Source organism: Ambystoma mexicanum, chromosome 8 (assembly GCF_040938575.1).
Source record: "Ambystoma mexicanum isolate Mex_15411 chromosome 8, UKY_AmexF1_1, whole genome shotgun sequence".
NCBI lineage: Eukaryota > Metazoa > Chordata > Amphibia > Caudata > Ambystomatidae > Ambystoma > Ambystoma mexicanum.
The window spans coordinates 1,144,407,940-1,144,432,642 of record NC_090929.1 but is presented as its reverse complement, the minus strand read 5'-3'; the positions used below and the strand labels follow the sequence as shown (position 1 = coordinate 1,144,432,642).

General features: G+C 49.0%; 1 protein-coding gene across 1 annotated transcript in view; it reads left to right on the top strand.

Moving 5' to 3' along the window:
• The first annotated feature begins 13,983 nt into the window (after positions 1 to 13,983).
• CABCOCO1 (ciliary associated calcium binding coiled-coil 1) overlaps positions 13,984 to 24,703 on the top strand; it is a 419,036-nt gene continuing 408,316 nt past the window's right edge. Inside the window, exon 1 of the mRNA XM_069611204.1 lies at positions 13,984 to 14,084. Coding sequence (XP_069467305.1) covers positions 14,055 to 14,084 — 30 coding nt within the window. The 5' untranslated portion in view covers positions 13,984 to 14,054. The remainder of the gene's footprint in view (positions 14,085 to 24,703) is intronic.

Sequence of the window (24,703 nt, the reverse complement as noted above, 5' to 3'; positions counted from 1 at the left end):
AAGATATTGGGTAGGCGTTTTGCCAAACTTGGCGATTAAAGCAGACTTCATGCACTCATACTGACCCCTTTCTTCCACACTCAGCTTCAGAATACAGTCATATCCAGTTTGAGGCACTCTGTTAACAAAAACTTAGCCACTTATCAAAATCAGGAATTGCACAAGCCATTTCAAATGCTTCAATCTATTGGAGGATATCAGAACCCTCCGCATACACACCAACCTAATCTTTCATAAACTTGGTTGCTGGGGACCTGACACTCTCAACTGGTTTCGCTGAAGTCTCCACTCGAGCTTTCTCTAGCTGGACTCGCTGACATTCAGTGTCCCGGTTCTTGAATTCAAGGTCCTTATCTTTGAGTTCAAGATTCCTATCTTTTAAGATCCTGGTTCTTGAGCTCCACTTGTTGTGCCAACTCCTCTTTCTTAAGCTCAGCATCTAATTCCAACTTGCGATATTCAAAGGCCAACTTCATCCTTAATAACTCAAGCTCTAAAGAACTGCTGGGGTTTGGAACAGAGGCAGCAGGAATGGTGGCATTCCCAGAATCAGATTCAGCGACAACCCCCAGGGTAGAGTTCTCATTGGTTGCATCCCCCCCTTCAAGAGCTTCACAATCAGTCTGGTAGTCCACCAGGGCAGCTATCAGCTCCGCCCTAGACATATCCACAAAGTCTAACTCCCTGGCTTCACAAGCACTCTGGAGAGCCTCTAAGCTCATCCAAGTCAATTTACCATCCGCAATAGATTCCATTGCTTGTAATGCAGTTATCTTGTACACCACTAAACCTTAATTTAACAAAGTGCAGATATCCTCCGTAAGCGGCACGGTTATACACTGATTCTTAAAACCATAAGCATCCCACCGCTGCCACCAGCTGTAAAGACCGGAGGGGGGGGTCTGCACTTCCGTTCTCTATATGGTAGAGGGGAGGCACATAGACCCCTGCCAAGATTCTCTATTATGGTAACGTAGTCGAGCAATCAAGGCCTAGCTTCTCGGGAGGTGATGCGAGCTGGGTCTTAAGTACAGTGTAGTCTCCAAGCACCCACGAAGGAATGTCCACACACTGTATCGGTTAAAACACAGACTTTATATAATTAATATTCAAGGTTATATACACAATCACAATAACTCACTTTGTACTCTGAAAATCAACAATGGTAAATATGTACAATTCTAAAGTGATACCACTAACGTTATTAGATCTTATTCAAGTGCATACGGTCAGAATGACACACAGATCAAAATAAAGAGGAAACCAGCAGTAGAGAGAGGAAGGAAAGCAGGATGGTTGAGCAATAGGCAGAATACTGGAAACTACCATTAAACTCAGCTCTGTGTGGCGATTCCCCCACCTGGGCAACCTGTAGAAGAAAGATACAAGCCCAGTCCATATATTGTTCACCCTTAGACTTCCCAATAGTTCTGCAACCCCAAAGTACCTTGGTGTTGTAGCGTTCCGAATCGGGGAAATCGACAACCCTTCTTGAGTGTCCTCCCTTTCAGGCAGGAGTCACGGGTCGTCGAACGTCCGACGGAGAACAGGTCGAGCTACGACGGTGAAGTGGCCGCATCATTCCTAGCGGTGCTCGTTGACGGGGAAGTGTAAACATCTTGCCAGGAAGAGGCATGCGGGGCACCTCGGTGTCGATAGTTCTGGACCGCAAAGAGTTGACGAACTGTGGCCCAGCAAGGGCGTCGAGTCGTCGGCATCTCTGTGGTCTTTGGGTGGCGGGAAACCCACCGGTGGATGCTCCTCGGCGTGTCGACGGTCAGGCCTTCTCCAGCAGGATACGGCAGTGACGATGCAGACGAGAGCGTCCTTGGATCTATGAAGTTCTTAGGCAAAGGGAGCACGGCGGCTCCCGTCAGCGACAGCGGTCGACGACAGTGGCGGACAACAGTCCGGGCGCTTCTTCTTGGAGTTCCGCAGCAGTCCCCGTATCGGGTCGGCAGCCTGTCGAAGGTCTATCTACCAGGGAGCTTAGGCAAAGATCAGCTGTGCACGATGGTCCCTCGTAGCTCGGGAAGAGGGCACCTTACCAGGTCCTCTCTGGGTCAGTCCTTGAAGCACAGCAGTTTTCCGATTGCAAAGGAGAGCAACAGCAATTCTTCTCGTCCAGCAGGGCTCAAGGTTAAGCTTCACTCCAGTTACTCGTCGTAGTGGACTTCAGCTTCTGAACACAATTCCTAGCAGTGAGAGGTCCCCATATATACTGTTGATCTCCCATTCATTCCGGTGGATCGCACTCAAGCATCCAATTACGACTACGGGCATTCATGCAGGCAGGCAACCAATCAGGCACACGAGGTATTCAGGCCATTCACTTCTCTCCAGACACTCACAACAAGTTATGTGTATTGGGACAAGTACCGAGCCATTCAACACTCCAATCTGCATTCATACCGGTTTCGTGCAGGGATTTCTCAACCATTGTGTCAACCACCAGATACTAGACAGCCACAACATAGAATGCATATTCGTCACACACTTCATTCACCCAGGTCCCACCCACAGGCGTACCCACAACATACGGTCGTTGAGAAGGCTCCAGCCAGTCTGGTCGGCACTTCCCCACACTACCATATACAGAACTTCCACCCAACAGCCAGTCAGGGGGAAGGGACAGAGGCAGGGCTTCCCGGGACTTCGGGAAGATCAGGGTAACAGGTGATGGAAGGCAAGAGGCCATGGGGGCCATTTTGTCTCCATCAGGAATCTACCGATTCCAATGACAGGGGCTGGGTGTAAAGACCGGTAGGGGGTGTCTGTACTTCCGCTCTCTATATTGTAGAGGAGAGGCACAGAAGACCCCAGCCAAGATTCTCTATAAGGTAGCAATGGACGAGCAATCAAGGCCTAGCTTCTCAAGAGGTGATGCAGGCTGGTTCTTAAGTACAGTGTAGTCCCCGAACCCCCACAAAGGAATGTCCATACACTGTATTACTGAAAACACAGTCTTTATATAATTCATATTCAAAGGTATGTACACAATCACAATAACGCACTTTGTACTCGGATGTCAATAATGATAAAGATATACAATTCTAAAGTGGTACCACCAATGTTATCAAATCTCATTACAGTGCATCAACTGTACGGTTAAAATGTCACACCGATTAATAACGAGGAAACCAGCAATAGAGATAGGAAGGAACGCAAGATGGTTGAAACAGTAGGCAGAATACTGGCCTCGTACCCTAGACACAGTTCTGTGTGGAGATCCCCCCACCTGGGCAACCTGTAAAATAAAGATATATCGCACAAGCCCAGTCCATATGTTCAATAGTCTCACTTACTATTAAGGTTTTACCCCCCCATTGTACCTGGTGGAGTAGAGTCCTCCGACAATGCGCCGACCGATCCTTCTTGAGTGCCTCCCTTTCAGGCGGGAGCCACGGATCGTCATTCGGAGTCGGGAACTTGGCGTTCGGTGTCGGGGAATCGACGGCCCTTCTTGAGTGCCCTCCCTTTAAGGCGGGAGTCACAGGTCGTCGAACGTCCGACGGTGAACAGGGTGAACTATGGCAGGGAAGTGGCAGCTTCGTTCCTAGCGGTGCTCGTCGATGACAGAGCGTTGGCGTCCTGCAAGGAAGAGGCGTGCGGGGCACCTCGGTGACGATAGTTCTGGACCGCAAAGAGATGATGAAGAACTGTGGCCCAGCAAGGGCGTCGAGTCGTCGGCGTCTCTGTGGTCTTTAGGTGGCGGGAAACCCACCAGTGGATGCTCCTCGGCGCGTTGACGGTCAGGCCTTCTACAGAGGGAGACAAGCGGGTGACGATGCAGACGAGAGCGTCCGATGATCAATGGAAGTTCTTAGGCAAACGGGAGCACGGCGGTTCCGGTCGGCGACGGTGGTCATCGACAATGGCGGACAACAGTCCGAGTGCTTCTCCTTGGAGTTCCGCAGCAGTCCCTGTATCGGGTCGGCAGCCTGTCAAAGGTCTGTCTACCAGGGAGCGTTGGCAAAGATCAGCTGTGCACGATGGTCCCTCGTAGCTCGGGAAGAGGTCGCCTTACCAGGTCCTCTCTGGGTCAGTCCTTGGAGGCACAGCAGCTTTCAGATTGTGAAGAAGAGCAACAGCAATTCTTCTCGTCCAGCAGGGCTTCAAGGTCAAGCGTCAGTTACTCCAGTTACTCGTCGTAGTGGACTTCAGCTTCTGAACACGATTCCTAGCAGCGAGAGGTCCCCAGATATACTGTTGATCTCCCATTCATTCCGCTGGGTCACACCAAGCATCCAATCACGACTATGGGCATTCATGCAGGCGGGCAACCAATCAGGCACACAAGGTATTCAGGCTATTCACTTCTCTCCAGACACTCACAACAGGTTATGTGTATTGGGACAAGTACCGAGCCATTCAACACTCCAAGCTGCATTCATACCGGTTTCGGGCAGGGTTGTCTCAGTCATTGTGTCAACCACCAGATACTAGACACCCATAACATAGAATGTATATTCGTCACACACTCTATTCACCCAGGTCCCACCCACAGGAGGTACCCAAAACATACATAATTGGGAAGGCTCCAGCTAGTCTGGCCGGCCTTCACAACAACACCATATATGGCATTCCCACCCAACAGCCAGTCAGGGGGAAGGGACAGAGTCAGGACTTCCCAGGACTTTGGGAAAACAAGGTAATGAGTAATAGAAAGCAAGAGGCCACATGGGCCATCTTGTTTCCCATCAGGAATCAACTGATCCCAATGGCAGGGCCGTGGTATCCCAAAATGGAGGATACTCCGCGCACCTGTCAAGTACAGCATGGAGCTGCCACCAGCCCATACCCTGCTCTGCGGGCCACCCACAGGTGCCCAAAAACATACACTAGGGGCACAGGGTTGTACCCCCACCCAGGGGTGCCATAAGGGTATTCCACGGGTCCGTTCACCAAACCAAAAAGAGAGAGCTGCACCGCCAGGAGTCCCATCTGAACTCCTGTGTGGAAAACACGACAGAACACACGATAAAAAGCAGTAAAGGACAAGGATACGGAGGCCCTGTCCCTCCGATGCATTTCCAGCATCACAGTCGCCCCGCCCAGACTGAGGTGGAGGGTGCCTAATCTCCCACGGGATAGACACCCTCATCCAGACGGTCAACATACCTTCTGGAAAGGCCATCTGCATTATCGTGACTCTTCCCTGGTCTGTGCTCTATGGTGAAGTCTAGCCCTTGCAGGCTAATGGACCACCTGAGCAGTTTCGGGTTCTCACCCTTCATCTGCATAAGCCACTTCAGGGGCTTATGATCTGTTTGGACCTTGAAGGTTGACCCCGTAAGGTAGGGCCTAAAACGCCTAAGGCTCCAAACTATACTAAAACATTCCTTTTCAACAGTAGCCCACCTAAGTTCTCTACCCTTGAGTTGTCTACTGATGAATATGATTGGATGTTCTCTCCCTTTGTCATCTAACTGGGACAAGACAGCTCCAATTCCGGTGTCGCAGGCATTCGTCTGGATGATAAAGGGTCGGCTGTAGTCAGGCGCACACAACACGGATGCTCGACACAGACTTTCTTTCAAGCCATTAACGGCCCTCTGACAGTCTTCAGTCCAATTGACCTTCCTAGGCTGCTTGGGTTAAGTCAGTGCTGTCAGTGGTGCAGCTATGGTTCCATAATCCGCCATGAAATTGCGATAATACCCGGTGAGGCCCAAAAAGGCTCTCACCTGGGTTTGAGTAGTGGGAGTCTCCCAGTCCTGTACATCCTGTACCTTACTGGGGAGAGGTTGGATTCGACCCCCTCCTACCTCATGACCAAGATACGTGACTTTCCCCTGAGCTATCTGGCACTTGGTGACCTTGATAGTGAGCTTAGCCCTTTTTAAGGCCTGCAACACTCTACCCAGATGTGTCAAGTGCTCTTCCCAAGTGGAACTGTAGATGGCAATGTCATCTAAATAAGCCACACAAAAGGCTTCCAGCCCACTGAGAGCATGATTGACCAATCTCTGGAAGGTGGCAGGGGCATTCTTCAACCCAAAAGGCATGACCCTAAACTGGTAGAGTCCCTCTGGTGTTGAGAACGCCATCTTTTCCTTGGCATGGTCCATCAGAGCTATTTGCCAATAGCCTGAGGTGAGGTCAAAGGTGCTCACAAATTTGGCAGCACCTATGGTGTCCACGAGCTCATCAGCCCTGGGCAATGGGTGCGTGTTAGTTTTGGTGACGGCATTGACTCCTCGGTAGTCCACACAGAACCTCCAATCCTTGGTACCTGCCTGGGAACTTGCCTTGGGGACAAGGACCACGGGACTGGACCAAGGACTGGTTGAGGGTTCAATAACACCCAGATCCAACATCTTGGCGACCTCAGCCTGGATATGGTTCTTAACCGTATCTGACATTCGGTAGCTCCTGCTCCTGACAGGCACGCTGTAACCAGTGTCAATCTCATGCTTACACCACGGTGTAAGGCCTGACGTCAGCGAAAACAGAGAGGCATACTGCTGGAGCAAAGTCCTGCAGGCCCTCTGCTGCTCGGTTGTGAAATCTGGAGAGAGCTGCAATCCCTCCACTGAGCCATCCTGAGGATTGCTATGCAGCAAATCAGGAAGGGGCTCACTCTCATCCTCTTCTTGCCCGGAAGCTAGCAAGAGGCATGAGACTTCGGCCCACCTGTGGAAAGGCTTGAGCCTGTTAACATGGAATATTTGAGGGCTACCCCAGAGGCTCCCATGTCAACCAAATAATTGACCTCGCCCATCTTGGAGATTATCCTGAAGGGTCCAGTCCATTTATCTGGCAATGCCCGAGGCTTGGTAGGCTCCATCACGAGGACCTCCTGTCCCGGAGTCCAATCCACTTGCGATGCTTTAAGGTCATGCCAGTATTTGTTCAATTCCTGGCTGGCCTTGAGATTCGCCGTTGCTTGACCCATCATCTGTGTCATCCTCCGTCTGAGGCCTAACACATAGTCCCCCACTTGTTTGGCAGGACCAGGAGGGGTGGCTTCCAAACCTTCTCTGATCAAGGCAAGGGGCCCCCTCACGGGATGTCCAAAGAGTAACTCAAAGGGGCTGAAACCAACACCCTCTTCAGGTACCTCTCTGTAAGCAAACAGCAGGCATGGCAGGAGGAGATCCCATTTCCTTCTTAGGGGCTCTTCCAACGCACCTAGCATGTCTTTGAGTGTTTTATTAAATCTCTCAACCAGACCATTGGTCTGGGGGTGGTAAGAAGTGGAGAACTTGTAGGTTACCCTGCACTCTTTCCACGTGGTTTTCATGTAATTAGAAATGAAGTTGGATCCTCGGTCAGAGACAACCTCCTTGGGGAATCCAACACGGGTGAAAATGCACAGGAGGGCCCGGGCAACCACCTTGGCAGTAACAGTCCGAAGGGGTATAGCCTCAGGGTACCTGATGGCATGATCTACCAAAACCAGGATGAACCGATGTCCACCTGACGTGGGAGGGTCAAAGGGACCGACGATGTCGATGCCCACCCTCTCAAACGGTGTGCCAACCACTGGCAATGGCTGCAGTGGGGCAATGACACTGCCTCCAGTCTTGCCAGACAACTGACAAGTTGGGCAGTTTCTGCAGTGGGATTCCACTTCTACTCCCATTCGTGGCCAGTAGAAATGGGCAGATAGTCTTCTTGGTACCAAGATGAACAGCCAAGGGCACCTCATGCGCCAACTGCAGTAGGAAGGGCCTGTAAACCTGGGGTACCACCAACCTCTTGAGGGCACCAGGTTCAGGCCTAGTGGGCTCACTAACAAGGAGCTCACCCTCCCAATAAATCCAGAAAGTCCTAGGCACTTCTCCTTGTGCCTGGGACAGGGCCTGTTTCCTCAGACCCTCGAGAGAGAGGGACACTCTCTCTGTCCTTTACAGAAGTCCGCACGGGAGGGTCCCCCTTCAGCTAACAAGCATTGAAGATCGGGATGATCCTCCGGGTTGAGAACCTCTCCCACAGGAGAGTCTTCTGGCTCCTCTCCCATAGGAGTTGAGACAGGGTTTACCACTGGACCCAGCCCGTCCGGAGCATGGATCCCTATGGGTGCTGTAGGAACAGCAGGAAGAGAAGGGGCTCCCTCCACAGAAGTGGCCTTCTTGCTCTTCCTTCGTCGTGCCTTAGGCCACGCCTTCGGCTCGGGTACCTGACTCACAGCCAGGCCCGGTGTCACCTGTGACCTAGTGACTGCAGCAGCAGTCATGGGAAGACCATCCGCGATCAATCCCAACTCGACTAGATCGTTACCTAACAGAATGTTAGCAGGGACGTTGTCCTGAACCAGGACAGGAAGCTTTGCTGTCTTGTCTCCAATTACGAGTGTGACTCGGGCTACAGGCGATAATTTGGGAGGCCCACCAGCTAGCCTGGTGGTTCTCAGAGGAGCATCGACCTAGTCCTCTGCCTTGAGCAGGGTCCTGTCCACCACTGTCATGCTGGCCCCAGTGTCTCTCAAACCAGTAAAAGGCTGGCCATTCAGGAGGACACTTCTCAAAAATCTACAGGTGTTCTGTGGGATAGTCGCCAGTACTTCTGCGTACTGGTCCCAGGCCCAAAGGGACACTAAGGAAATCTCTACGGGAGCACCAAAAGTGATTCCGGTAGAGGAGCGGAGGACAGTGGCCTCCACCTCAGACATGGGGTAAGGGTAGGTCAGGCTGACAGCCTGTACTCCGAGTGCCTTACCTTTACACTTGGAGTCACCCCTTTTGTGATCCAGAGCCCCACAGTCCCAACAAGTGCCGGGGGTGCGGGGTACGGTACTGGAACCACCGGGAGCCTGCTTTGCAGCACGTGGAACACTACTCTTATTCCCACCCACAGATGACTTATCCCCACTAGATTTTTGGGTCTTAGGAGAGGAGGGTTTAGGTTTATTCGAATGTGACTGCTTTTGGGACTCCTCAGCTTTCTGAGAGGCCCCCTTTTCTTTGTACTTGTCCTTCCCACTGGTGTCCTTAGGGGACACCCGGTGGGAGACCCACTTGTCAGCCAACCTAGCCAGCTTAAAGGGGTCCAGCAACATACTGACGCAGCTCTGGTGAACAGGCTTCAGAAAAATGCTCAAAAAACAAAAGGTGGGACAATTCAACAAAAGTTTTCACCTTATAATCATCAATCCACCCCATCATATTCATGTGCGCAATACTCACCCAATCAACCCTTGACACATTCTCTCTTTTCTTAAAATCCCTGAGCCTTTTAAGGTATTGGGTAGGCGCCTTGCCAAACTTGGCAATCAAAGGAGATTCCATACACTCATACTGACCCCTTTCTTCCACACTCAGCTTCAGAATACAGTCATATCCAGTTTGAGGCACTCTGCTTAGCAAACACTTAGCCCAATCTCTTTTGTCAACATCATGAATTGCACAAGCCATTTCAAACGCTTCAATCCATTGGAGGATATCAGAACCCTCCGAAAACACACCAACCAAATCCTTCATAAATTTAGTTGCTGGGGACCTGACACTCTCACAGGGTTTCGCTGAAGTCTCCACTCGAGCTTTCTCTAGCTTGATTCTCTGACATTCAGTGTCCTTGTCTTTGAGTTCAAGATCCCTATTCTTGAGTTCAACCTGTTGCGCCAGCTCCTCTTTCTTAAGCTCAGCATCTATTTCCAACTTGCAATATTCAAAGGCCAATTTCATCCTTAATAACTCAAGTTCCAAGGAATTGCTGGGGGTCGGAACAGAGGCAACAGGAATGGCGGCATTCCCAGAAACAGATTCAGTAGAAACCCCAGGGGCGGAGTCCTCATTGGTTGCATTCCCCCCCTCATCAAGAGTTTCACCATCGGTCTGGTAGTCCACCAGGGAAGCTATCAGCACAGCCCTAGACTTATCCCCAAAGTATAACTCCCTGGCTTCACAAGGACTCTGGAGAGCCTCTAAGCTCATCCGAGTCAATTTACCATTCGCAATAGACTCCATTGCTTGTAATGCATTTATTTTGTACACACCCAAACCTTAATCTAATAAAGTGCAGATATTTTGTAAGTGGCACGGTTATACACTGAGTCTTAAAACCATAAGCATCCCACCGCTGCCACCAGTGTAAAGACCGGTAGGGGGTGTCTGTACTTCCGCTCTCTAGACCCCAGCCAAGATTCTCTATAAGGTAGCAATGGACGAGCAATCAAGGCCTAGCTTCTCAGGAGGTGATGCAGGCTGGTTCTTAAGTACAGTGTAGTCCCCGAACCCCCACAAAGGAATGTCCACACACTGTATTACTGAAAACACAGTCTTTATATAATTAATATTCAAAGGTATGTACACGATCACAATAACGCACTTTGTACTCGGAAGTCAATAATGATAAAGATATACAATTCTAAAGTGGTACCACCAATGTTATCAAATCTCATTACAGTGCATCAACTGTACCGTTAAAATGTCACACAGATTAATAACGAGGAAACCAACAATAGAGATAGGAAGGAACGCAAGATGGTTGAAACAGTAGGCAGAATACTGGCCCCGTACCCTAGACACAGTTCTGTGTGGAGATCCCCCGACCTGGGCAACCTGTAAAATAAAGATATATCGCACAAGCCCAGTCCATATGTTCAATAGTCTCACTTCTTCCTATTAAGGTTTTACCCCCCCCCCCAATGTACCTGGTGGAGTAGAGTCCTCCGAGTCCTCCGACGATGCGCCGACCGATCCTTCTTGAGTGCCTCCCTTTCAGGCGGGAGCCACGGATCGTCGAGAGGTGTCGGGGAACTTGGCGTTCGGTGTCGGGGAATCGACGGCCCTTCTTGAATGCCTCCCTTTAAGGCAGTAGTCACGGGTCGTCAAACGTCCGATGGCGAACAGAGTGAACTATGGCAGGGAAGTGGCAGCTTTGTTCCTAGTGGTGCTCGTCGACGATAGAGCATTGGCGTCCTGCAAGGAAGAGGCGTGCGGGGCACCTCAGTGACGATAGTTCTTGACCGCAAAGAGATGATGAACTGTGGCCCAGCAAGGGCGTCGAGTCGTCTGCGTCTCTGTGGTCTTTAGGTGGCAGGAAACCCATCGGTGGATGCTCCTCGGCGCGTTGACGGTCAGGCCTTCTCCAGCGGGAGTCAAGCGGGTGACGATGCAGATGAGAGCGTCCGATGATCAATGGAAGTTCTTAGGTAAACGGCAGCACGGCGGCTCCGGTCGGCGACGGCAGTCGTCGACAGTGGCGGACAACAGTCCGAGTGCTTCTCCTTGGAGTTCCGCAGCAGTCCCCGTATCGGGTCGGCAGCCTGTCGAAGGTCTGTCTACCTGGGAGCGTTGGCAAAGATCAGCTATGCGCGATGGTCCCTCGTAGCTCGGGAAGAGGTCGCCTTACCAGGTCCTCTCTGGGTAAGTCCTTGGAGGCACAGCAGCTTCCAAATTGTGAAGAAGAGCAACAGCAATTCTTCTCGTCCAGCAGGGCTTCAAGGTCAAGCGTCAGTTACTCCAGTTACTCGTCGTAGTGGACTTCAGCTTCTGAACATGATTCCTAGCAGCGAGAGGTCCCCAGATATACTGTTGATCTCCCATTCATTCCGCTGGGTCACACTCAAGCATCCAATCACGACTACGGGTATTCATGCAGGCAGGCAGCCAATCAGGTACATGAGGTATTCAGGCTATTCACTTCTCTCCAGACAATCACAACAAGTTATGTGTATTGGGACAAGTACCGAGCCATTCAACACTCCAAGCTGTATTCATACCGGTTTCGGGCACGGTTGTCTCAGTCATTGTGTCAACCACCAGATATTAGACATCCATAACACAGAATGTATATTCGTCACACACTCTATTCACCCAGGTCCCACCCACAGGAGGTACCCACAACATACATCACCGGGAAGGCTCCAGCTAGTCTGGCCGGGCCTTCACAACAACACCATATATGGCATTCCCACCCAACAGCCAGTCAGGGGGAAGGGACAGAGTCAGGGCTTCCCACGACTTTTGGAAAACAAGGTAATGGGTAATAGAAAGCAAGAGGCCACAGGGGCCATCTTGTTTCCCATCAGGAATCAACTGATCCCAATGGCAGGGCCGGGGTATCCCAAAATGGAGGATACTCTGCGCACCTGTCAAGTTCAGCATGGAGCTGCCACCAGCCCATACCCTGCTCTGCGGGCCACCCACAGGTGCCCAAAAACATACACTAGGGGCACAGGGTTGTACCCCCACCCATGCGTGCCATAAGGGTATCCCACGGGTCCGTTCACCAAACCGAAAAGAGAGAGCTGCACCGCCAGGAGTCCCATCTGAACTCCTGTGGGGAAAACACGACAGAACACATGATAAAAAGCAGTAAAGGACAAGGATACAGAGGCCCCGTCCCTCCGATGCATTTCCAGCATCACACTGGGCATCCCAAAATGAAGGACGATCAGGACACCAGTCATTTCAGCACGGAGCTGCCACCAGCCTGTACCCTGCTCTGTGGCTCACACACAGGTGCCCAAAAACATACACTAGGGGCACAAGGTTGTACCCCTACACATAGGTGCCATAAGGGTATCCCACGGGTCCGTTCACCAAACCAAAGGAGAGACAGCTGCACTGCCAGGAGTCCCACATGAACTCCTGTGCGTAAAACACGACAGAACAGACGATAAAAAGCAGTAAAAGACAAGGATACGGAGGCCCTGTCCCTACGATGCTTTTCCAGCATCACATATTACATAGGAATCCATTTGTTTGAAGACTGCATGAAAATGTCATGCAGGCATAAAATGTGGTGCTCTTCCAAGACATAGGTGGAAAGCAAACTCTGCTTTGTGCACTCCTACAGCTTGAAGTGTGGCAAAAATTAGCTAGAGTGCAAAACATAACCATAAAAGCCATATTATATTTTGTATTTTATTTGTTAAAGCGCAGGCGTAGCTCGAAAGCAGCGGCGCGCCGTAGAGTGTGGCTAGCCAGCATTTGGGATGGCATCTTTTAACAGTAGCACAGTACTGTGATGTCTGTGCGTTGGTATGTGCATCCATTGAAATTAGTCCTTGGTCAGGTGTTGTTGAAAGAGCCATGTTTTCAGAGGTGAAAACAGATTTTGTTTTTTGAGGGTGAGAGTCCCTTGAAGTGAATGGGTATGCAGGAGGCTTGGCGGTGAGTCAGCTGTTTGTGAGGCGGGTGAGACCCACCAAAAGCATCATATGTGCTGAAAGCTATGAAAAGCATACACCTTCCTTCTATACTTTCATTCTGCGCTCCGCTACACCCGAGGCTTTCTTCGTCAGAATGAAAGGACACCCACCCAAGGCGTGGGGGTCTATGTCAAATAAAAATAACTCAATTTGCTCTCATTTGGAAGATGTCAATCACACTGGATTCATATTAATTTTCCAACAGTTCCCAAGCCCTCCCTCCAAATGCTTCGTTGATCTTGCAAAATCTTCATCGCTGGCCCAAAAGTTTCTATTGAATGGGGAATCAACTTCATGCGTAGCTCTCATCCTTTTGTGTCGCCAAGGCAGGTGAAAATACCAGATTTTTTTGGGGGGGGCGGGGGGATGTAACAACCCATTTAAGAGAAATGGTCGTATAGGGGGCTTGTCGCGTGAGTCTGTCGATTGCAATGCGAGAGACACCCGCCAAAAGGGTGTGAGTTGAAAGCTTTGCTCATGTTGCTTAACGCCTTCACCCTCTTTGGGATGCGGCCGGGAAACATAATTGAAAGACATAACTTATAACTATAAGGGGGGGTCAGGCATAGCGAGTTCCTAGATCCTTTCAATTTTGCATAGTTTGAAGGGAACAAATATGCTGGAAACAAATATGCTCTTGGCGTGATAAAATGTCACCACCCAACGATTCTTAATCGGTGATGTCTTGTAAACGTTTTGTTTCTTAAGGGACTACTTCTCAGTAAAGTAAGCGCAGGGATCTTAAGCGATTCACCAGCTGTCCCACCAAGCTACTTTCCCGGCTGGCTCTAAACAGGTAGAGGGCGCCTCTGTTCCGGAAAAAAGTATATCAACTTTAATCATGTGATCTGTCTTGACCAATGGTAGACTCCGTTTTCACTCATCGCTAACACATGATGTCTCTCTGAGCCCGCCTTGGTATCCGTGGCAACTCCAAGCAAACAGCGGCAGCATGGCGACCAAAAGCAGGAGCAACCTCCAGGTATAAGCAGTGCATCCATTTTTTTGTCTGTAAAAGATGAAATGTTGTTGGAAGCAGGGTTTGCATTCGCAGGCGATTGGGACTGCGGATAAGGTTTCGATCCTGTTTTATTATCTCGTACAAGTTTTGTTCTTCTGCTCCAAGTTTCCTTGCGCTTTTTAGTTTGCTCCAGTCGCCGATGACGGCTGCAGCCTCTTTGCGAATGTATGATTTTTGTTCTGATTACTGTCTTCTTTGTTGGTATGCAAATCCTCGCTTTACATCCACTGCCATATTTCAACTTATAACGATTTGATTGCAGTATTTATCACACGATTGAGAGCCATGCCGTTGCTTTATTTAATAGCCACCCATTCATAATTATCCAGCAAGACAACCTGATGAACTCCGCCTGTTTTGCTTGACATTAGAAGTGTTTTTTCAAATTAGATAAATATGTTTGTTGCTATTCCCTCTGTGGAAGAAATGATTATGTCTGAAAGGGTTAACCAAAGCAGACCTAGTAAAGAAAGCAGAATTGAAGCACACATACGGGATTGTTATTGTTGAATATTTCACTTACCAACTTGATTTTTTTAGAATCCACCCCAATTATTTCTGAAACTAACTAAGCGAAAAACCTTTATATACATAAACGCGCATTTTAAGTATCTCCCATCTTTGCCACGTGCCCCACATGAGAGAAACACTAGTGGCAATCTGAACAAGTATGTTCATTTTATTGACAGTGGCGAGTACGCTCAGTTAGCAATGTTAGCAAGTCATCATGTGTAGTGCCCATTAGTATTGGGGTGATGTGGAACAGAACTGGAAATAGGAACGTGGGTGTGGCTCCTCCACGTACTGTAGGTAACAACAATTGAACACTCACCTTACTTCGCAAATGCATGCAGAGAATCCGGGGTTAGAATAAGTAAGCCACACCAACCACAGGCAGGACAAAGCAAGTGCCTCCACTGGGGCGACTAACGGGCTTGCGCCCCAGATCCCCCTTTATCTGTGAAAAGGAAATATGGCAATGCCCTTTTTATGGGCTGGGGCAGACTAGCTGTCCACTGTGAGCAGAATAAAACACAGTACACCTTTTGAAGTTGTGATCCCTGAGACTCGGTAGTGTTATATTGTAGCAAATAAATAAATATAGCAGCACGACCGTTGCAAGGTTTAACACAATGGAATAATCCACTATGCTCATCCAATTCTAACATCAGCAATATCTTAGTTTATACATTTCTGTATGACCCGGGCATTGGGTGCTTGATAGGTACAATGCCATATAGTGCTTACATACATTTGATTCCATCCAGCCCCTGAATGGACCAAATCATGGGCCAACGTATCCTTGCAATTCATCAGAGAAAAAAAAACACAGCACCACTGTTGGCACCGCAGGATACCCAGACAACTCACTAAAGGTGTTCACAGTGGGTCTAGCATAATATTCTGAACACACATCCTTATTCCCAGGGAACTTTAGCCTTGCAGTAAAATGTGCATATTACATTCAGGATAGTGGCAGCTGCAGTTTGCTGCACACATACAAACAAGATCACCACAAGGCACGGATAGACTTTACAACGTTACCTCCCTAAAGAAACCTGACTGGTCAGAAGCCTGTTTTTTAAGAACTAAACGTGCTGCACATGCTCACTAATCCCTAATGCATAATTAATTACACTGAAATGGCACGCACTGGTTGTGGCCTAACGGTTACAGTTTAACCCCTCCACCACCAAAGAAAACCCTAAATGGCTTCCCTTGAGGGAGACCTGAAGGTACAATACCGGGGAATGAACAACCGAACAAGAAACTCACTCAGCTTGATGGCTTGAAAAAACCAGGGTTTCTGCCCAGTGCCACAAACTTGGGCACCAAGTTACATCAGGGGGCACGGGGGAATAATCGGCGCGGGCAGGGCAAAGGAGCAAGAACACAGACAAGGGCTGCTCAGCAGCCGTGAGCACAACCGGGAGGCAGCTGGACGCAGCAGGGAGGGAGGAGGAACAAGACAATGGGTCACAGTATGACCAAAGGCTAGGCAGGAAGGGAGGCTAGGGCCACACACCTATGTGTGAATGGCCATCAGCGTCATCCGGCCATGAGACAGGAAGCCTTCCAAGTGCAAAATGCATGCTGAAGGACAAGAAAAATGGGATATAAGGAGAGGCCTGGTTGAGGAAGGCCAGTTCTCCTTGATACTCTGTTCAGAGTATCAGCTGGCTCCTGCGTACGCAGAAGACGGTTCTTCTTCTTTCCCCAAACCCCACCCACCCTAAGGAAAAGAAGGAACACAGGGCAACAAACGTGGCCCACAGAGTCACAGGAAGAAAGGGCGTCACGGGCCAGGCAGATGCACTGGCACCTTGCCCAAAACATGACAATGTTGTTTATCATTATGTTTGTTTGGATAAATACATTTACCCAATTGTGCTGATATTACCATGTGCAATAAAACACCACTGTCTTTTTATTGCCAACCACAAACAACCGTGTCCCAGGTCGTTATTCTCAGCCACAAGGCAAAGGTAACCAACACATCACAGGGTGCAGGTCCAGACGGCTCTGCCTCCTCTGATTATGGTATTACATGGTATGCAGTGCTGAAATTGCTGACGTACTGAACACGCAATCCAATAAACTGGTCTCACAACCCAGCTCAACCCCGTGCTGGATCTCAAACCCACTTTGAAACACTGTCTAACATGTTCCTAAAGCAAAACATGAAAGCTGCTTCTCCTTGGCAGATGGCGTGCACGACCAAAGAATCCCACAGTAACGTGTATTTGTAATCCTACCAATATGAGCAAAAGGGTGCCTCTCTTAGCGAGTACATCAATATACTCCTTCCACTCCCTCCACGTAACTCATCGACAAATGAACGGGCCCTTTTATGCTCTGTTTTATAACCTGCACTGCCACACCACTATGGGAGAGGTTTGAGTCCCCCTATAACCAGTAAGTGCAGCAAGGTCAGTTTTGTTTTTTACTCTTGTTTTGGGTGAAAACTATTGCCGCAACACTCCCATAGAGCAATATGCACAACACATTATGGACAATGTCGCAGGGCAGCCCAAGGCGAAGCAGGATAACTGCTGTTACCATCAGCAGGCCAGGAGAGGAGCAGCCCTACCCCCCCTTGCCTGCTCCTCTCCCCTTCGTTAGCTATAGAGACACGGTCTCTGCCACACAAGGATGAGGTGTGAGCAATCGCCTCCCCCTTCCTCCAAACAGCAAGGTGCTAAGCACCTAAGGAAACCAACAGTCGGGCAGGGTTCAGGTACAAAGACCTGCCCCCCCAGGGGGCCAGACAGTCGGTTATCCGGCCGGGGGCTGGCCCACAGCCCCCACTACTATACACATCAAAGACCCTATAAATAAGAGCAGCATGCTCTGAGAAAACACAATATGTTTGTGGACCCTGAACGTGGACCCAAACAAACAGGAGTTTCACTGTTTACTCAGTGTCTTCCAAACTTTGCTTCTTTAGCAAACTTATGAAGTTTGTTTATTTGCAGCGTCTTTGTTTCCCCATTGAACATTGCACTGTTCAAATCAACTACAGCTCGGGAGAGCGAGCGGCGTGCACCAAATAAACAAAGAGAGTCCCCAGGGGCGTGCCACGGGTAAGCAGGACTACAGCCCGACGCGAATGAGGAAATGAGGAACGAGCGGAGCAGCCCGGCATAGGCAGTGTCAGTTTCAGCTGCCACTTTCAGGTAATCCGCCACGCCGGGCTTGCGAAGGTGAAAAAGAATGTATCTTTTTAAGCGCGTGCATTAAGATAAACATCTACGACAGCCGTCAAAGAACAGATTCCCCGGCTGACTCAAAAACGCGTGCTGCGCATCAATTGCAGAAAGAAATGTTCCACGTTTAAATCCCAGGCTGCGGGGAAACCCTGCTTTAGAAAGCAAATTACAAAAAGCAGGAACGGAAAGGAAACGGGTCTCATGACAATAACAAACAGCGCGCATACCGTTTTGTTTCTACAGCACTTTAAGATGCATTACTGAGGCCCAGGCCAACAACAGTCATAATTTGTTCATCTCGAAGAGATCGGGGTAATAATAAGCAGCGCTCAGACACCGAAAGGTCAACAGATGTCTGTTAGTATGCAAGTGATTTACAGATAACGTAGCATAATTTATACCCTAAACTTGAACACGGGCACAATAAAAAATAAAAATAAATGCAGCGCACTAAAGATCATTGCAGCAAACCTGGGGTGGGGCAGTACAGGGGCAACCGCACAGACACCCAGAGCCAGGCCAGCACTTGGGGTGAAGGCAGCTGTCTGAGCATAAGCGGAAAGGTTGTGGGGGCAACATCCACCAGTTACCCAACACGGGCAACAACATAGCAAGCTCACAAGAAGCACACAATTACAACAGCCAGTCATTTGTAGTACATTTTCTCTTTTCTGATCAAACAGGCCAAAAAGGATCATGGGTCCCAAACGGAAATCGCAGGAACCCCCAACCCTGGCACAAAAACCTAAATCACCTCACCTCCTAGCAGCCATTGAGGTGACAGAGCACTATGGATGGGCGTGGGTCAGGGAAAACATGTATGGCCTGCCAAAGGAAGGAACACCAATACCACCCAGCCAAGATGACGACACAACATCATCAAAGAAAAGGAAGTTAACTGAAGGGGCAAGAAAAGGTAACAAAAAACGGACAAAATTTTGCGAAAACATGTCTGAATTACAAAAATTATTGCTTGAAATCAGGGGAAAACAACCGCCCCCACAGGGGGACCGGGGGCCACAAATCCTACCATACCGCTAGAAGCCGCTATAACGGTGGCCACCCCTCCACATGCAACAAACCTAACAACACCGGTCCCTGCAGCACCTCTGCCACTGGTGCCAACAGCACCAACAACAGACACCACAATTGTGCCAACAGCAGACCCAGCAGGTGCTTTAAAAGCATGGGCAACCCCCATTACGGACACTCTGGGGCAGACGGGGGCAAGCACCAACAACCCAACAGACATAGTAATGATCTGCAATGCCCAATTAGATTTAAAAATGAAATAATTTCAGATTGAAATACTAAAAAGATACAAAAGATGCCTAGCATGGAACATTGACACCTCAATCAAAGAAGCCATGTGGGCGAAATAGTTAATCGAAATCTTTTCACTGATAGAAGCCCAACGCAAAGGGAAAGATGCTTTTAAGGATCGCAAAAAGATAGAGAAAGCCACAGCCAGAAACGCCCAGGTAGAACAGAACTGGGACAACTGGCTGCAGGCCTTTGCCATCCTGGCAACAATATATGAAGAAAAATTCCCCAATGATGGCAGAAAACTATGGGCATATATGGGTAAAATAAGAGAAGTAAAAATCACTCAAAGAGGGAAGACCTGGCTAGCATATGATATTAGATTTAGGAGAAGCATGTCAGAGAGGCCAGCCATAGAATGGGACGAGGTCCAGAATGACGTATACACGCTGAACGCTGAGCCTCCATCAGAGGAAGAGGCCCCACAGACAACTTCCAAAAATAACAGAAATGCACAGGGCCCCAGACCTAATGACAACGAAAAACACAAAGGGGAACAGCCCTTTCGGAAGAACCAGCCATGGGCGGCTAAGTCTAACACCCAGAGGCAGAACAAAAATCACTCCCCAAAGGCCAACATTCCATGCAGGAATTTTGGAAAAAACCAGTGCACATGGGGGAAGGAATGCTGGTACAAGCACACCTGCACAAACTGCAACGGTGACCACGCAGAAAGCAACTGCACCAGACTGCCAGCCAAAAATTCAAAAGACTAGTGCCAACCCCCCCACCAAACCCATTGTTAACACTGGGCAGAACTCCCATCACCCCAAACTATTTGAGAAGCACTCAGTAAGTACCCAGACAGGGAAATCAGCAAGGCAATATGGCAGGGTTTTACCAAGGGCTTCATCATCCCTTTCAAAGGCACAGGGTCACAGAATGTCCCGATGAACCTGAAATCATCCAGGGACAACCCCCTAATAGAGGAGAGCAAAATCAAGAAAGAATTACTACTAGGCAGGATTGCAGGACCCTGGGAACACATGCCCCTCAAAGACTACATAATATCTCCACTAGATTTGGTCCCCAAAAAAGAACCCGGAAAAAGGAGGCTAATCCATCATCTATCCTACTCCAAAGGCCAATCGCTAAACAACGGGATTCCACACACAGAATCTGCGGTATCCTACACACATTTCCAAGAGGCAGTAAGACTCATACAGGAATGTGGCAAGAACGCCCTGATGGCCAAACTGGATATTGAATCTGCTTTCAGACTTTTGCCAGTCCACCCAGATTCACAGCAATGGCTAGGTTTATCTTTAAGAGCAAATTTTATGCAGACAGATGCCTCCCCATGTGGTGCGCAGTATCCTGCGCACTATTTGAGCAATTCAGTTCCCTTTTCCAATGGGCTTTCCAAAAGCAGAGACCAGGGACCAAAATAGTGCATTACCTCGATGACTTCATGGTAATGGGACCACCAAATTCTGTAGAATGCGGGAGGGCCCTGGCGAGTCTAGAACAGATGGCCTCACTGTGGGGCATCCCCTTGGCAATTGAAAAAACAACCAAACCAGACACCAACATAATTTTCCTGGGAATTGAAATAGACTCTGCAAGGGGCTTATGACACAATCCCCAAAACAAAAGTAACAGAACTCTTGGAAAAAATACAAAGCCTGACAATTAAAGACAAAGGCACAGTAAAAGAAATTCAATCTTTAGCAGGTAGTCTCAACTTCGCATCCAGAATTATCCCCCAGGGGAGGGTATTTTCCAGAAGCCTGGAGCTAAAAATCAAATCATACACCAAACCCCACCTACACATCTGACTAGGCACAGAGGTGAAACAAGATCTGGAAACCTGGAGGAATTTCCTCAAGGATTTCAACGGGACCTCACTTTGGCGAAGGCCATTGAACACTTGGACGAAAAGGGTCCTGTTCACCGAGAGCAAAGGGTTTGGAGCTATAGTAGACTCAGAATGGGTGGCAGGACACTGGCCCAACTCATAGCAACTGGCAGGGTGGACAAAAAACATCACCCTCCTAGAAATATTTCCCATCTGGCTAACCTTACACATCTGGGGTAGGCGGCTAGCTAACACAGAACTCTTGGTCTGGTGCGACAACATGGCGGTAATAGGCTCCATAAACAGAAGGTCTACCAAATGCCCTTTAGTGCTGAAAGTCCTACGAGCCATCACAACTGTCTCACTACATGAAAACATTGTGGTCAAAGCAAAACACATCTCGGGGGCGGATAATAACATTGCGGATGCTTTACCTCGCTTTCAGTGGCCAAGTTTCCGGTAGCTAGCACCACACGCCCAGGAACAGATGACACCAATACCAGCAGAATGCTGGACAATAATGGGAAATCAAGAAGAACGGCATCAACGCCCGCGCCAAAGAGCCCAGGCCGGGATGCCCAACAAGAACCAGGCACCTCAGAAACGGGTGCCAGCAACTCAGTGTTCCTAACAGAGATGGCAGAGAAAGCACTGGCAAGCACCACCGCAGCCCAGTATAGTAAGTGCTTACAAACAGTATTTAGAGTCACAGGTTTAAACCATGCAGAGTTAATAACGACCAAAGACATAGAAATATTTTTTAATGGGCGCACAAGCAGGGCTTTAAGAGAGACTGGGCAAAAAGACACCTGGTTGCATTCTCATATTTTTCAGAAATACGAGACGATTCTGACCCTACCCAGAACACCCCCATTTCCTATGCAGTGAAAGGATGGGGCAGAATAGAGGGGTCCCCAGGTGGACACCCGCCGCCCACTTGATTTCAACAAACTGGTAGAAATAGCAAGCCAGCTGGAAGCCATATGCTGGCATCCATATGAGATCATATTATTCAAAACAGCCTTTTTTCTGGCATACTCTGGGCTTTCCGTGTTGGTGAACTAATCGCCTCCAGCACCAAAGCCACAAACGGTTTGGGTGTCATGGAGGTCAGGGTTAAGCAGGAGAGCGTCAGCATAGAGATGCAACAGTGAAAAACTGGGGTCAGAAGAACCATCAACATTTGCTGCATTGATGAGGCAACTAACTGCCCGGTATGTATTACCAACCTTTATTTCACACAAAGACCCAAGGTGGGGGGACGTTCCTAATCCACAAGGACACCTCGGCACAAAGCCGCTATCAATTTAAAGGGGTACTGATGAAAGCAATCAGCAAAGCAGGGTGGGACCCCAACGGTTTCAGCACTCAATCCTTCAGAATAGGTGCCGCCACCTCAGCATGGCAAGAAGGCCTAACACCTCAACAGCTGAAAAACATAGGGGGATGGAAGTCAGATTGCTACAAAAGATACATCAGACCACAGTTAATATAGCCATCCGCTTCACCCCGTTTTTCTCTCCCCTCCCACCCTGCATAATCAACAGGCGAAGGGAGGACCCCACTCCGATCAGCATGGATCGTCAGCCACTCATCAATTTGATGGGCAGAAGAGACCAAAGAAGGGCCACCTTTCAAAAACACCATTTCCTCATTGTGGGGATACAGAGGCCTAAAATGGGCCGATATCCACAAAACACTAGCTGAGCTGGTCGCATACAGAGTCCCGCCAGAATTTATGATTATACACCTAGGGGGCAATGACCTGGTGACCATTGGAAGGAGAAATTTATTCGAGGACATTTGCTCCTCCCTAGCAGGTATTGCTCACAACTGGAGGGGAACAGAAATATACTTCTCAGCCATCCTACACAGAAGGAAATGGCAAGGGGCAAACTGCTACAAATCTGTAGACATTTCTAGAAGAAAACTTAACAGGGGGCTAGAGAAATTCTGTATAGCTAGAGGACCGGGTTTCATAAAACACCCAGCCATTACGCTGGGAGATCCGGACCTTTTTCTCAAAGACTGCACGCATTTATCAAACCAGGGCATGGATCATTTCTTTGGAGAAATTTCAGCAACACTAGCCTCCAGGGGCAGTCACTAGGAGATACTTTTGGGGAACACGGTCAGCCATCAACCTGCCCGCGTGTGGCGGCACGGGCCAGAGGGGATAACCTCGGGACCCAGTGCCCAAAAGTACTATTATGATATGTGATTATTGTTATCGCCATAACCATATCTGTACAATAAAATCCTACGCCCTTTTATTGCTAACACTTGACAAATATTGTGTGAGCCAAATTTTTCCGGGTGTGGGTAAGGGGTCGGACAATATCTATTGCATGCATATGGGTGCAGCAGTTAGCAAAGTGACTGCTCTTGCCAGCAGCCATCCCTCCTCATCCTTGCCCCAAACATTTCCCACTCCTACCTCGCTGTAAGGGCTCGCAGGAAAAGGAAAAAACTGGCTACGCACGGCTACGTGCTATTGGGAGCCAGCACATGCCTTGAGCACAGGCAAACCACTCCCTATTGCAGATCCTGGCGTGGCTATACCCTGAAAGGGGGACTGAAAGAGCGATAGGCCAGACTCCTGGCTGTCTGCCATGGAACGTAACCACAGGAACCCACTCGGCTGAACTCTCCCACCCCCCACTCCTCCACCCTCCAAGATCCTCTCTGCAGAGACTCCCTTTCGGTCAACGTATGCTTTTTTTATGTCCCCCTCCCGACTCTCCAACTCCTTGTCCCACAGGGGAGTCCTTCCTACCTGTGAGGCAGAATCTCCTCATAGACCAACGCACCCCCCCCTGCAGATGGGCAACACCATTACCTTCCATATTGTCGTTCTACCATACTTCAAGCCCAAAACTACACAAAATGGATGACCGCATGTATAAACAAATAGACATTGGGCTTTCATCCTCTGCAGACCCACAAATCCCAAACAACATGTTAACCAATACTGGCACGCACATAATGCCCCAACCCAACTTCTACATTACCATCACGCATAACTTTTATTTTATTCTCAAACTCTATAGCATACAATAGGTAGTAAACCGTTTTTTAAATATATATTGTACACGGCCCGCGGTAGCGGGCGTGTAGTTATGGTTAAGTTGCTAAACCCATAGGAAGACCACTTTTTGGGTAGCTTATAACTTTGCTCTCCCTGGAGGAATCCTCACCAAACTTTGCAAAAAAAGTATATGGCCGCTTTGACTTTTTTCAGCAAGTTTGGTGAGGTTTCGTGCAGGAGGGGGGAAGTTATAGGGGGTGTGCCAAACATTATTTTTTTCTCCATAGACTGAATGGGCAAACACTATGTGCACGGCTGCAGCCCAAACGGATGGACGGATTTTAACCAAATTTGCGGCAGAAGCGGGGGCTTGGGTCCGAAAGCATGCTTTTGTGTGCTTGGTGGAAAGCCGATCAATACTTTTGTTGCAAAGAACTGAAATGTACGTCTCAAAAAATTAGTGATCTCTGGCTCCACTCCGCAGACCCATTTCCTTGTTCGCTACAAGGACAAAAGTCTCATTGGCTTGGTGATGTCGGCGAACATTGAGCGCGGCTTGTGGTTGGCTGGAGGGAAGTGTGATGTGCGTCAAAGTTTTTGGGAAACTCCGTCATGGTGTATCAGAGGATAGTGTTGTGGTGTGTGTGGCAAGCACCTAAGGCATTGTGTACATGGCTGGGGCTCTTGTACGTAACAGTGTGCCCACTTACATTAGTGATAT